The sequence below is a fragment of the Pipra filicauda genome, unplaced genomic scaffold (genome assembly GCF_003945595.2).
Source record: "Pipra filicauda isolate LSUMZ 115617 unplaced genomic scaffold, ASM394559v2 scaffold135_size2527700_pilon, whole genome shotgun sequence".
In the NCBI taxonomy this organism is placed as follows: domain Eukaryota; kingdom Metazoa; phylum Chordata; class Aves; order Passeriformes; family Pipridae; genus Pipra; species Pipra filicauda.
Window position 1 is genome coordinate 1,914,762 of NW_024103829.1, and position 14,373 is coordinate 1,929,134.

General features: G+C 35.9%; 1 protein-coding gene across 2 annotated transcripts in view; it reads left to right on the top strand.

Moving 5' to 3' along the window:
* Positions 1–14,373, top strand: part of DPYD (dihydropyrimidine dehydrogenase) — a 338,238-nt gene that overhangs the window by 104,738 nt on the left and 219,127 nt on the right. For both annotated transcript variants that reach the window (XM_027740750.2, XM_039378355.1), the window contains 3 exons: positions 4,241–4,437; positions 8,364–8,445; positions 11,659–11,746. In XM_027740750.2, the coding sequence (XP_027596551.1) occupies positions 4,241–4,437; positions 8,364–8,445; positions 11,659–11,746 (367 nt within the window). The remainder of the gene's footprint in view (positions 1–4,240; positions 4,438–8,363; positions 8,446–11,658; positions 11,747–14,373) is intronic.

Below are 14,373 nucleotides of genomic sequence, written 5' to 3' on the forward strand. Positions count from 1 at the left end.
AATAGAGTAAAACTGCCTGACCCTATTTGAATTCTGTAAGTAGATGGAAAAGGGTATCTAAAGTCTATTGCTCTTAAAAAAAATTCTGATCAGGAAACTCAGAAGTGACTAAAATGATTTACTTTAATTTATTCTAATTTGTATAAAATTTGATATAAAAATTCTGAGTAACAGTTTGAACCTGCTCTAATGGATTTAAATATTTTAGATTCATTTAAATCATGCTTACTATGCCATAAAATGATTTTCATCTGCTTAGCAAAATACATTTCTCTGAGTCACCTGCCATTCTCTGCCAAATGTCACATCTTTTCATCAAAACATGCTAATACAAGAATGGGGTAGTGAGGAAAAGAACCAGAATTTTATTACATGAGGAGAACAATAAGCTTTTCCCTATCTGCATTCTGAAAAACAGCTAAAATGAGTTGGCTAAAACCTTCCAGGAAAATTAAACTGGAATCAGATGCTCAGCAATTGAAAGCACTGTAGTTTGTTAAAGTGGGAGATGTTGTGGAACCTGAGTACAAACTCATGTTGTGAGTTGTTTTTATATATTTTGGAATTATGCTATTTGTTGAGTATACTGAATGTTTTGAAACAGGAACCGACACCACTGCAGTGAAAGAATGTTTTATTTACAATGGGGAAGAAAACAAACTCTTAAATTTCATGCTGTAGAGAACACTGAGCAAGTGCACTCACACCTTTACACGTTGAAGTGATGCAAATAGGAAAACCGTAATGTGTTATAAATGTCTGAATCAAGAGAGAGGTTTTTTTTTAGTTGTTGCAAAATAGATTGACTGTTTTGGTTTCATCGAATTGTCTCTCACTTGAGGACTAAATCTCCATACTTTATAAACTGGGATATCCTTTCTAAGGACCCTAATGGACATGAAGCATAAGAAGTGGATGAAATCAGTGTGGGTTGTTTGAAAGGGCCTAAATGGTGAAGTAATGGTGATTGCATGGTATTTGATAAAAAGTTGAGCAATAAATACCCAATGTTATTAATCTGTATTATTAATCTATTGAATTTCTTTTGTCTGTGTTAGAGAGAGAGAGAGAGAGAGAGCAGAAGGAAAGGCAGACATGGGGATAATGGTTGAGTCTTTTCACTGAGAGATTCAGCTTTAAAATTCATTATTTGGTCTCATTGTCCTTAATGAGTCTTGGTTAAAAAACACTGCAAAACAAAGTAAAAGTCCATCCAAACAAAAAAGAAATCATATTTTTGAAGGAAAAGTGGAAAGAAAGGCAATAGGATTAAATTCTACCTGCCTCCTGAACAGTCTGAACAGATATAAAAACAGAGAGGACAGTTGTCTGTAACGTGCCATTGAACGCTTGCTTGCAAGTTACTCATCTCTGGCCGCCAAAGGATTTATACAGAGGAATTCAGCGATATCTAATTAGGTGAATTACAGTGCAGGAAACTTCACCGTGAGGTGAGTGAAAATTTTTTGAAAGGCATTAAAGCAGTTTGCTATTTTCACACAGTTACTCTGCCAGCCTTAATATGCAAAACTGCCACTGAATTCCAGATGGCAAGATATTGCCACACAAGCTGGCTGTACTGCATAAAGATGGTTTCACCCTGTTTGCAAATAGGCAGAATTAAAGTTGACCATTCAGCCTGAACTACTAGGATTTCCTGCATGAATGCTTGGTTTCTGAAGCTTAACACTGCACTACAGTACTGTGTCACTTTAGTGTAACATTTATTTGATGGGTATGAATGTTCAATAATACATATAAAAATAGTTATGTTAACAATAAAGTAAATTTAGGAAGAATAAATTTGTTAAGCATATGCATATTCAGAGTGTTCAATATACACTCAATAAATATGCAAGTTATTTAATTTGTATTACTGAATAGCCTTCTAAAACAACTACGTGAGACTGTAATAAAAATTTGGTACAATTCAAGCTGTTTCTGTGTGAATATAACAAAGCAGACATTTTAGAAATATCCTATTGCATTTTGATTATCACAGTCTAGTTTTACAGTACAATATGAGCTTTTTAGCCTGTGAAATCCATTAATAACCACATTAAACTTTTCCATATTGTGTGAATTGTCAGGTTTAAATGATTCTTTAAAACAATTATCTGTCTCTTGCTTCATGCAGTTTCTTAAACTGCTATGTCAATTTACAAAGACTGGGTGCGTTTGACACAGAAATTTTAGAGGGGAAGGAACTAATCATTGGTTTACCTAGCATGAGTGCTCAAGTGCGCATGAAGAAAATGAACATTGATTCAAAATATAAATGAAGAATTCTATTCATGAGTGGAATTGCCAAAGTTTAACTTGAAAACCCTTTGTTTCTCAAATTCTAAGGAAAGTAAAATCTGTTGGTAAACTTGTTAGATAGCTTAAATATGATATTTATTAAGACAAATGACAATGTATGTATTTTAGAGGACTAGTTAGTACTTATGGAACACAGTTCTGCATTGAAATAGGTAGGGAACAGTGTGGTTTTGTTAGTTTTTGAGATGCCTTGGAGTGTTTGTGATATGAATGAGAATCCCCATGCAATACACTCTTGAATCCTTTTGCCTGCTACAAAGATATACTCCTTGGGTTAAACATTTTACCTCTAATGCCTAAACTAAAAAGAAGATGTAACTGCTCTTCCATGCTTCTAATCTTCAGTAGCCTGTACTGCTGTAAGTCTATTCTTTTTCTTTTCGTAGGTTATACATTCATTCCTTCCCCTACAACGTATATAAATGCAGAGGACAGTGAAGTCTAGCTTGGGGAATGTAGAATATTTCTGCCTTAGACTTTTACCTGTATACCTGAGCAAAGAACTGATTTAATGTAAATATGAGAAACTGTGTGACATTACAACTAGATTAGCAACCCATTGTGTTGGGTTCTGTAGAAATGAACAGTAGTGGTCAGAGTCTGTTCCAAAGTACTTTTAATAGTCAGGACAGATGGGAGCAAATCATCACCATTCTACAGGTGAGTGAATAACTGGAGCAAAGGGAGAATGGTCTTACTTTATAATTTTTGGAAACCCAGTTAAAAAGTGGAACCATCTGAAATAGATAAGAAACTAAAATAAAGTAAGTCCTATAAAAATTATCTAAGAAAAGGCATCTAAAGCATGGGTTACCTTTGAAAATACAACACTGAAGACTAAGGGTGGTTCCTAAAAGACATTTCAAACCCACCTAAGGTTTATTACCTACCACCTCTAGACAACCAAGCTATAAGTGATTTATTCAGGATCATGCTGGTTGTCTCTTGAAAAAGCAAAGCCCCTTCACTAGCATTATAATCCTTTGCATTATTTGCAGAAGTACTTTTCCACTAGTAAGAATGATTTGTTTGCGGGGAATTTTTTTGGCATTGGAGAGATTCTCTACCATCTGGCTGACTTTGTATTCCTATTCCGTTACTGGTAGTCTGGTTACATCTTTTCTGTAAAATTTACTGTAGTGAAAGATCTGACTTCAGACATTTTTAAGACAAAAAGACCCATAGAAGGACCAAACCCTGCAAATATAACATCCCTCACGAATGCACACATCATGTCATTTGGAAACCTCTATAATGTTATGAAGCAGTCTGGCCTCACCTTGAATATTGTGTGCAGTTTTGTTCACCACAATATAAGAAAGACACTGAGTTATTTGAGAGTGTCCAAAAGAGGGTAACGAAGATGGTGAAGGGCCTTGAGGGGGAGCCATATGAGGAGGGGTTGAGGGCAGTTGACCTGTTCAGCCTGGAGAAGAGGAGACTGAGGGGAGACCTCATTGCAGTTACAACTTCCTTGTGAAGGGAAGAGGAGGGGCAGGCACTGATCTCTTCTCTGTGATGACCAGTGACGAGACCTGAGGGAATGGCCTGAAGCTGTGTCAGGAGGGGTTTGGGTTAGATACTAGAAAAAGGTTTTTCACCCAGAGGGTGGTTGGGCACTGAACAGGCTCCCCAGGGCAGTGGTCACAGCACTATGCTGCCAGAGTTCAAGAAGCGTTTGGACGATACTCTCAGGCACCTGGTTTGACTCTTGGGGATGGTCCAGTGCAGGGCCAGGAGTTGGACTCAGTGATCCTTGCGGGTCCCTTCCAATTCAGCATATTCTGTGATTCTGTAATTCTATGAGTAATACATCAGATATGTGACAGTACTAGCAGAAGCTCCCATTATGTTATTCATAATAAAATTTAAGGAGGGAATGTAAAGTATGTAACCTGTTGAATGTATTGCTTTTCAGGTATTCAAAGCTATGAATATTCCTCAGATCAGAAACCCTTCCTTACCTCCTCTAGAAGATATGCCTGAAGCATATCAGGTGAAGATAGCTCTTCTTGGTGCAGGACCTGCAAGCTTAAGTTGTGCTTCCTTTTTGGCTCGACTGGGCTATTCAAACATCACCATATTTGAAAAGCAGGAGTACATTGGTGGTTTAAGGTAAAAAAACAATGACAACAAAGCACCATTTTCAATTATTGTAGAAAGCATAGCAAAAAATATTGTGCATACGTAGTTTATGTGTGATCCCTCTACCTTTACCAAAGGAAAAGAGTAGAAAATTTCAAATTTGGAAAACTTTTTTTTTTTTTTAAATAGTTATTAAAAGAGGTACAGTTATAGGTAAGCTTTAACTGAAAGTCTAGTGGCTATCTCCTATATTCTGTTCATGTGACCTGTTAAATTCCAGTGTGCAATTGTTATTGACAAATTAGCACTTTAGAAAATTACGTCAGGAACCATTTTTCACTTATCCAAAACAGTTAAAACAAGATGAAGTACTTGTAGCCCTAGTGAAAGAATGTTTAAAATGCTTTAGACAGATATTAATTTCATGCTGAGTTTTAGATTTAGAATGCTTTTGTGGACTACCCTATGCAAATAAAAGTGAAAGTGAATAAATCCATCATGTATGTCTGAACTTGCAGCTTTAGTAGACCATACCATATGAGTGAAATGAACCCCCTGCAATTCTCAGTCTTCAAGAAGTTTCAGATACATAAAATACCTTTGTAGTTTTCCTATATGGTAAACACTTGGCTGATGTTTGCAAGGTGTCATGTCCTCTACAGTAGAAGATGAATTTTTACCACTGCAACAATGGCTGAGATCATATCTTGTAGGTTTGTTGGAATCCCTGTGTATAAAATAATTCAGGCACTGGCTGATGGATACCGACCCATTCAAAATCAAAATGAAATTTTAGAATGTAAGATATACAAGAGTACAAAATGGACTCACACGAAAGTGTTTAAAAATGAAAAATATAAGAGAAAGAAGGGTGATGCACTTAAATTTTTCAATGCAGCATCACTGAAATCAATAGAGTTGACACGGTTAATGAATTTGATCCATAATGTCATAATGTCAAATACTTATTCAGTGCTCTGGAAGATAGAGAATCAATGCTGGAGAAGTTGAACTGATTACTTGCATTTTTCCCAGTGAGGTTCAGAATTATTCTACCTAATTACCAAGGTGTTAATATGTAGGCATTTAACTGTGGAGCTGTTTAGCTTGAACTAGTTGCCACAGAGGATTGCAAATTTAGTGTATGAAATACCTCTTCACCTGCTGAGTCACACGTTTTCATAAATACCAGATTAAAGTTAGTTTTGTTGTTGTAAAGTAGTCAGAATTAATGAGACATTTCTAGCAATGAGACCTTATTTGGTAACAGGTTAGACTCAAGTGGGACTTGGTGATGCAATACAGTACTTTCTGCAGTTGTTTTGGTGCTTACAGAACAATGCTACAGTTGCTTAATGTGTGCTTCTGTATTTGAAGCAATGTGATCTTGAGTTCATCATGATTTAAGTTGAATTTAAAATAAAGTTTAGTCTGTTGTTTGTTCTACTGCAAAAAACCTTACACTGAGCTTTGTCTGTTCTGTTAGTATCCTTAATTACTGAGGAGTGCATTTAAAAACTTATTTTTTTCTTTTGAGTCCTAATGAACACATAGCAATCAAAGTCAAATTTTACTTCCATTCGCTGAAGAAGTTTTCACATCTGATTTAAGGGCATCAATTCTTTTTGTCCTTATTTTAATCTTGAAACAGAATGGAGGCTGACCTGTGGCAGAAGTCATCCATTATTGCATTCGTAACTCTATGCAGTACCTCTTTTAACAAGTTTAGGTTATTGATGGGTGTGTTTTTAAGGGTTCATAAACTTATTGCAAATATCTAAGAAAACCAAATCAATTTTGTATTTTGAATCAGCTGTTTGAAAGGGCAGTGCTTTTGCCTTTTTTTAGTTTCTTCAGTTGTTTTTAAATAGGATGTTCCTTGCATCTTAGCTAGCTTTCATAATATTGTGACAATAGAAAAATGTCTAGTGATGGCAGTTCTTGTAATGAGATATTTAAATGTAGTATGACTCCATGGTTCTCCAAGCATGTATGAATTTTTCACATTTAAGGGCAGGTTTTCCTATGTTTCACCAGTTGTCTAAAATTTATGCTTTATGATAGAGTAGGCACGAGCACATCATGCTCTTGCTTGGAGGCCATGAACAGGCTTCACTGCATGTGTTCCTATCTATGGCACTGTTTTACAACATGCCAAAGTACTTCTGTCACTTGGCCAAAGAGCTGTTCCTTGAGCAAAAGTTTGAGAACACTGAGGAACACCAAGCACCTGTCCAAGCAGCTCTAACTTGGATCGGATTTGAGGAAGAGATGACTTTGTGGGACACTGTTCCCATCCACTGCATCTGTCCTGCACCTCTGCCCTGTTTCCTTTTCCCCCCATTTCTCCATTGCAGAGTCAGAGACCATCTTCTGCTGCTGAAAGAAGTTATATTAGAATTATTTATGCAATAGTTGGCTTTCATAAAATGCTTATTTTCATGGTTAATGTGCGTGCAAGTGCCCCCCCAGAACTGTGTGTATTTAGATACATACATGTATGCGAATATATTCACAGCACAAAACTGTAAGTAAATGTTTAATAAGAGCAAAAAGTTGCTTACAAATTCTGACAGTGACATAACAAAATCAGTTCTGTTCTGGGAGCATGTCGTGGAAATGACAGGCCTTCAACAAATATATAGGTGACTTGGAAAATAAAACTTTCCTTTTTTTGATTAATTTTCTTATTGAATCACTGTTGCAGAATCATATTGATATATTAGTTTCTGCCTCAGACACTTTTTTACTTAGCATGACCTATGAAAGTTGTATTGTCTTGACATGTTCATTGTATGTGACATTTACAACACTTTTCATTGCACAGTGGTCAAGAAAGGTGTAAAAAGGGCAGTATTAGAAATGATAAGGAGGAAAACCAGTTTCTTATCAATATAATTAAAGTTGATGCAACTTAAAATAAATAAAACCCTTCTGGCCTGTCAAAGTTAGATGTTAAAGATGGTGTGTGGTCAATAACAATATGCAAACTGAAGCTGCAGTGAATCTCTTGTGCCGGTGCTTTGTTATGGAAATTACAGATTCATTAATTCGAAAACAGATTAGGCTGTTTGAAGCTTAGAAGTATCTGGGGAGTGACTTTCACTTTTCTGCATATTTAGGTTTTACCTTCATTGAACAGAAGTATCTAAAATAGAGCTTCAATGTGTTTACCTGTAACATGGTTTACAGTAGAGATTTTGAACTAGGATATGTAGATATCATTTCATTGGAGATAAATTTATATATTTTTATATCTATACCAGCAGATATAAACTGAGATTCTATACTGGAAGAAAACACTGCAGTCTTCCCATTCTGTGGTTCTGGGAACTTGAAGATGTCATTCCTAATCTTCCCCAGGTGGAAAAAATGCCAGTTAATGAACATTAAGTCAAAAAGCAGACATGAAACCAACAGCTGATAGAATATTTGTCCATCCTGAAAGATCATAAAAAATTTAGGAAGTAGAAATGGAGGCGGGTACAGTTTTAAATACCGTTGCTCAAAATAGCATATGTAATGCTTTTAAAAAATTATATGGGAAATCTGATTCTCTCTTATTGAATAGCTTTGTGAAAGATTGCTAGAAGGTCACTTTGCTTTGCATGAAATCTTTTCTTAAATGGATGTCTTTAGTATTACATATTCTCGTGAACAAAAGGAATGGAGCCAAAGCTCTTTAGAACTCGAGCTTAACAATGGTTACCTACAAGTGTGGGCAGCATTGGCCTCAAGGTACTGCCTTCCTGGCCTGTATTTTTAACATTGGGTGAATAATGCTGTTTTGTCATTCTAACAACTAAAAAAAGTCAGCAGTCAACCTTCAGCACATTTCCATTCATGTATGTCAAAATTAAATAAGGTGTGTTATAAGTATGGAATTTTTAACAAATAAAAAAATCCTTTCTTCCTAATAGTTAAAATTATTTCACAAACGTTTTTATTTCTTTTAGTATGTCTGAAATCCCCCAGTTCCGATTGCCGCATGATGTAGTGAATTTTGAAGCTGAGCTTATGAAGGATCTTGGAGTGAAGGTAATGAAAAATATATCCTGCCTATGTATAGCTCAAAGAAAAAAAGAACCAGAACTCTGCCAAAGATTAACAGCAAAATGTCACGCACATTAGTAAAGAACGATTAAAAGCTATGCTAGACAGAGGCAGGAAGATGCTTCCTCTTGCTCAGGGCATTTGTCTGTCTCCTGTCTGAATGCCACTAGTTTGGAAAAGGGCAATCAATAGTTCTCATCTGGCATGCCTGCATGTGATTAATTGTCTGTAAGAAACAAATTCCTAAATTGCTTTAGGGGTTCAATGTAGCTATTGGAATGATTTGATTTTTTTTAATCAAGTTTTTTTTGTGCAAGTTTGGCACTACTTAAAACTCTCATGTTTGATACGTCTTTTGTTCCCTCTCCCTGAGTTTTTTTTCTCAATGGTTTATCATGCAGTTTTGCATCCAAGTTAATTTTATAATAAAATACATCAAATTAAATGAAGTATTAACATGATCATCTGTTATAAACAATAACAGTCATTCAACTTCTTGGAAAGCAATAGTTATGTATTATTCTGTTAAATAAATGTGTGTTGTTTATAGATAATGGGAACATCGCTTTATTGTTAATTTAGGAGTTGAGCTGAAGATTTAGATAGTATTTACAATTGCTGCACATTTTAATAGAAGTTACAAACTTAGAATACATCACTGGATGAAATTTTTGAGTACCAGGAGGGATACTGTATTTTTAACATGATACTAAAGCATTCAGTGAAGTAAGAAATTCTTATTGGAATCTTTCATATTGGTTCATATTGTAAAAGCAGTAGACTGTTGTCACAAGACCTGAGTGAGAACCTCATCCTGCCCAGGTTTTATAGAAATGCTGGTAAGATGTAAGACAAGGCTTTAAATGCTACAGATCTTTTTTTTACTCTTAAATTCCCTTTACAACCCTGGAAAAGACTGACGGAAATGGAGGTTCAGTTAGGGATGGGACTAAAACAGAGCATGGAGACAATTTTAGATGGTTCCTGGGAATTATCTGCCAACCTCAATTCCCCAGGGCTCCCTGTTATGACAAGGTCTTCAGAATGGACTGATAGAGCCACCATGTCATCTTGACCTGCAAGTCTTGTGCAGTTTTGGAGTGCAGCAGAGAATCTCAATGTAAATTTGCTTCCAAGCTCTGCCATTGTTTTCCAGTTGACCCTTTGGCAAACTGGTTAAATAAGTACATTAGATTTATACCTCTATAAGCTGGAAATATTTTCTAGTGTTTACTTAAAGCATTTCAAATCTGTGGTGGAAGGTGCTGTATTGTGTAAATGCTCAGTAGTGGTGTTTATTCAAGTAATTCTGCTGAAATTAGTAAGAATTAGTCAGCTGAATAAGGATTACAGAGCAAGGCCCTAGGAGTATTATGAATCCCCACATAAAATAATATTGCCATTTAAATTCCTTCATTATGTTTTCATAACATATGTACACAATAGGATAAAAAAATATAATGACAATTTATGGAATATCTCTTGCTGTGAGTGAGGATGAAATCTATTGTTTAAAGGATTGCAATAGTACGTGGCTTTTTGCACCTCTGATAAAATTTATACTAAATCTCCAAAGACAAAAAAGTCAGTGTCTTAAGTAATGTTAATTGTATTTTACTTCTACTTTTTTTTTCCACCCATAGGAAAAGTATATTAAATGGAATATAGGCAGACTGAATAACAAACAAGATACATAGTGACAGGAAGGCTAAACTGTTAAGATCACGAAGTATAGACTTTACACAGCAGAGCGTGGCATTCTGTAAAATAAAATCACAAGTGATGTAAAAAACCTGGGGGAAAATATTCAAGTTCAGGGAGCCTAAAATATGGAGATAAAAACACACATGCCCATGTCAAGGAGTGCAAAATATCAGGAGAGGCATCACACACTATGTGCTCAAAGGCCTTGGGGTTCGGAGCGATGAGCAAAAGGTGTGCGTATCTCCAATTGCATGACCTCTACATGGGGCCTGCCATACTTGGTTGGCTGAACACACAGCAAACACTATTTTTAGTCTCACTCTTAAAACTACTGTAGTTACTCAGCCTGTGCAGAGGCTGCTCAAAGTAAAATTGCTGGTGGAACATTGCTCTAGAAAAATTTTTCGGCTTTTGCTTCTGGAAGTAAAAGGTAATTGAACAGAAACAAGTATAGATGATTATAGGTGCACTTTTGTTGCTGTGACTTATTCCTTTCAATAAATGAACACCAATCCCTGTACACTGGGCATTGTTGCTTGTCTAAATTAGAATTAACAATTTCAAGTTTAAAACAAAACTTATTAATAATTTTGAAAACCTTTGTTAGTTTACCATGCAAAACGTGCTGCTTCATTATGGTTGAGTAGGGCACGCTGTAATTTGCAAAGAGCATTCTTCAGGCTTACTGTCATCTCTGGCCCTGTCAGGTTTTCTGAATCCACAAAAGCACCATTGGCTTCACTGAGGTTTTTTTGGCATAAAGGTGTTCTAGCTAGTTGTCTCAGTGCAAAATTTGGGCTGTGAGCTTTGTGAGTGCAGCATAAAGCAGTACCATCCTTCCTTGGGGACTGGCATTGCATTCTACACTATTAGAGGCCTACCAAGTACCTGATACTCTGCAGAAAAACATTGCTTGGTTTTCTCTTCAGAACCCCTGTTAATACAGAAGAGTGTCATGTCATACTTTAACTAATGTCTGTGCAATAACCTAAACTGGTTGGGTTTTGGTTGGTGTTCCAGTTCATCTGTTCAGGACATATTCCCTAGAGGAGGTTCTTGCTTCCACGTAATTTTTCTTAAATTCTGATTTTCAAATGGATATACAACCTTTCGTAATCAGCACTAAATACAGATATTTAGTTGCAGGAGAAAACTTATGATTTTCAGCTCTACTTCTGTATTTTGTTCCATAGACAGGCTTTTTTTGTTTGTTTAGCTTGCTTTAAACCTTTTAGCTTAAAGGAGAAACCAAACTAGCCTCTGGTGGCCCCTATCTGAGGATAATCTGAAGGTACCTTTTTACCTGTATGTAGTTCGGGCCTCTTGCTTTAAATCAGAGCCAGTCTGACCTTTTAAGCCTGGCTTGAGGGGGGAAAAATTTTAATTTGCTTTGTTTGCTCACTAGAAGATCCTGCAAGGTGTCTATATGCAGGACACAATAGAAATTATTTTCACATTATCACATTAAAAACAAGCAATTTTTAATTCTTTCAGATAATTTTTAATAGAGGCCTTGCAGTGAATGGAATGACACTCTCTACCTTGAAAGAAGATGGGTATGAAGCAGTCTTTATTGGAATAGGTAAGAGCTCGCTGTCCCGTGTTTTGTCATCTTGAAATTGAATGACTGCCTGGGAATAAACTGGGACTTGTACCTGTCTTATTAGCATGATGGGAGATAGCTTCAATTTGATGCATTATGAAAGTATGGAATAGAAGGAAAATGTAATAAAAACCAGGAAGCTAAAGCTAGTGGCCTTAAGACAGTTATTAAAATTATCACATTTATTTTATAGATTTTTAAGTAAAATGTGAATGTAGCTGAATGGGTTGATATATTGTTTGTTTAAATAGTTAAAAATGGATGAACTAAAAATTTGCTTTTAATTAATTGCCATATTGACCTAGAGCGATACACAAGTTCAGTTTTCAATTTTTGTGAACAGCTTACTACACCCACATAATTACTGAGTCTATATGTAAGCCAGTGATACCATGCTTGGTTGCTTTTTTCTTTCGTCCATATAAAACATGTAACATCCTTCTGATAGGCTGTAGTGAAATGTACTTGTGGGTTGGATTAACAAAATAAGCTGACTTTGACTTATACTAAAATTGACATCATAGGTCTATCTTCTTTCATATGCTAGAGAAGTCCTGCACCTGCCTGCTATTTGAATCATTGCTCCTTTTTAATGTTAGATTAGAATTGTTATCCATTTACAAGTATTTTGAAGTACAGCTGGACCCATTGCTGCCATATGATAGGCATGTTGAGCAGGTATTGTCTGCAGTTGGTATGAGGCTTAATGCTCTTTATTGATCTAGACGTTGCCTAAGTGAACATAATAGGAAACAAGTTGTCCAACTGTTCCTCCTTCCTATTATTGATTACAGAGATGTAATTCTTAGTACAACGACAACTGTTGTTTACCATCTGGTTATGCAGTATAATAAGCTTTGCAGGTCTATTCTGTCATGTAATGATAGTACAGAGTGCTCTGATTTATATAATCCTAAATCCCTACATTGTGAGAGAACTCCCATGTATAGGAATTCTGATGTGTCATATTTTGATGTAATTGTATACAAGGCAAATGGTCAAACTTATATTCTTTATTGTTTTCATCTATGTCTTTCAAACTGCATTGTGAAATCTCACCAATGAGGAATTAATTCATAACCATTTGTCTTCTGAGAGTCTAGCATTTAGGAAAAAATCAGTCATATTTTGAACATTAGCATCACTCCTCTGCATTTCTCACTCAGAAGCTTAAATAACAGTTCAGAGGTTAGCAGAAATGACCACTGAGCACTACACATAGGATTGGAATGTTTGGTTTATGTATGTGGGTTTATTTTCTGACCTTAATAAAGTTATCCTAATATAAAATATTTTTGGCTAGAAATATAAATATAAATAGACAACATTGTGCCATACAGATGCTAGGGAAAGGGACACGACCAGAAATTTAATAAACAAGAGAAGGCATCTGAAGCATAATTCTCCTGTAAATCATGTGTTCATTGATTATACTAGGAAACAGAGGGTATAAATGCTAATGAAGGATTATGTGTACCTACAAAGTTTTGTTATTGGAAGCTACCTTGCATTTATGATGAAGTCGGTCCCTCTCTGTACCCCCATGTCTGCCTGTCATCTCACTTTTACAGTACTGTGTAAGACACTGGGCAGTAACATGACCTTGCATACTGGTATAGAGAGGTTCAGGAAGTGCCAAGGGGTTACATATTTGTAGAGTTAGCTGTATTAATGCAATAGAACATTTATAAGCTCTCAGCAACAACCGTTTTTCCATAATGAGTCTGTACTGCATTTCTTTTTGTGTTCTTTGCCTACTGAACAAACATATTCAATGAAATGTCACATTTGAACATTACCCTGAATCATAGGGGTAAAATAATTAGAGACCTACTTATATAAAATGTATTTTTTTAATTGTAATTTACTTCTGAATGGCTTTGTACCTTGATGGAAAATAAATATGGTAGTTTTCAATTTTCCCTGTTAGTGGAAAAAAGGAAAAGTAAATGAGTGTGTAAAAGAACATGAAGTCCGTGATGAGACAAGAGAGTACAGTGTGAGAGGATTTTTTCACAGCAGTGTGATTTTTTGAAGAGCACACCTTTGGTCTTGCAAATGAGATTAAACTCAAGATTTTGTTAGTTGGAATTGTACAGGAGTTCATGTGTGATTCATGAAACAGAAGGGCACTTGTAAGTAACCAGCTGCATGAGAGCAAGTAGAATTGCAAAGAGAACTTTGAAAACTATTTTCCACACAGTTATGCATCAGGAAAAATCTGTTGCCTGTGGGAATATTGTGTGCAGTAAGGAAAATGCTGTCTGCTACTGGGTCTGTGGAAGGTAAAGCATAGGTGACTGAGGTTTGATCACTTCTAGCAAGTGACCACATTGAAGAAAAATGAAGAGCAGAGGCTTTTTGTGAGAACTGTTTGGAAAGGTATTAAAAGTGTGCTCTAATCAGTGTATTTGCTCTAAGACTTGAGTGGTAAAGTATTCCCAAGAAGTTCCCTAAGGGATACAGGTTAACAGCCTTACTCTGAAATGGATAATAATAAAAGAGGATGCTTAGCTTCAAGTCTTTGCTTACTGAGGCATTGAGGCTATGATCATTTATCTTAAAGTGAAGGATGCTCTCCAGCCAGTAAGTCTGGTGCATTTAAG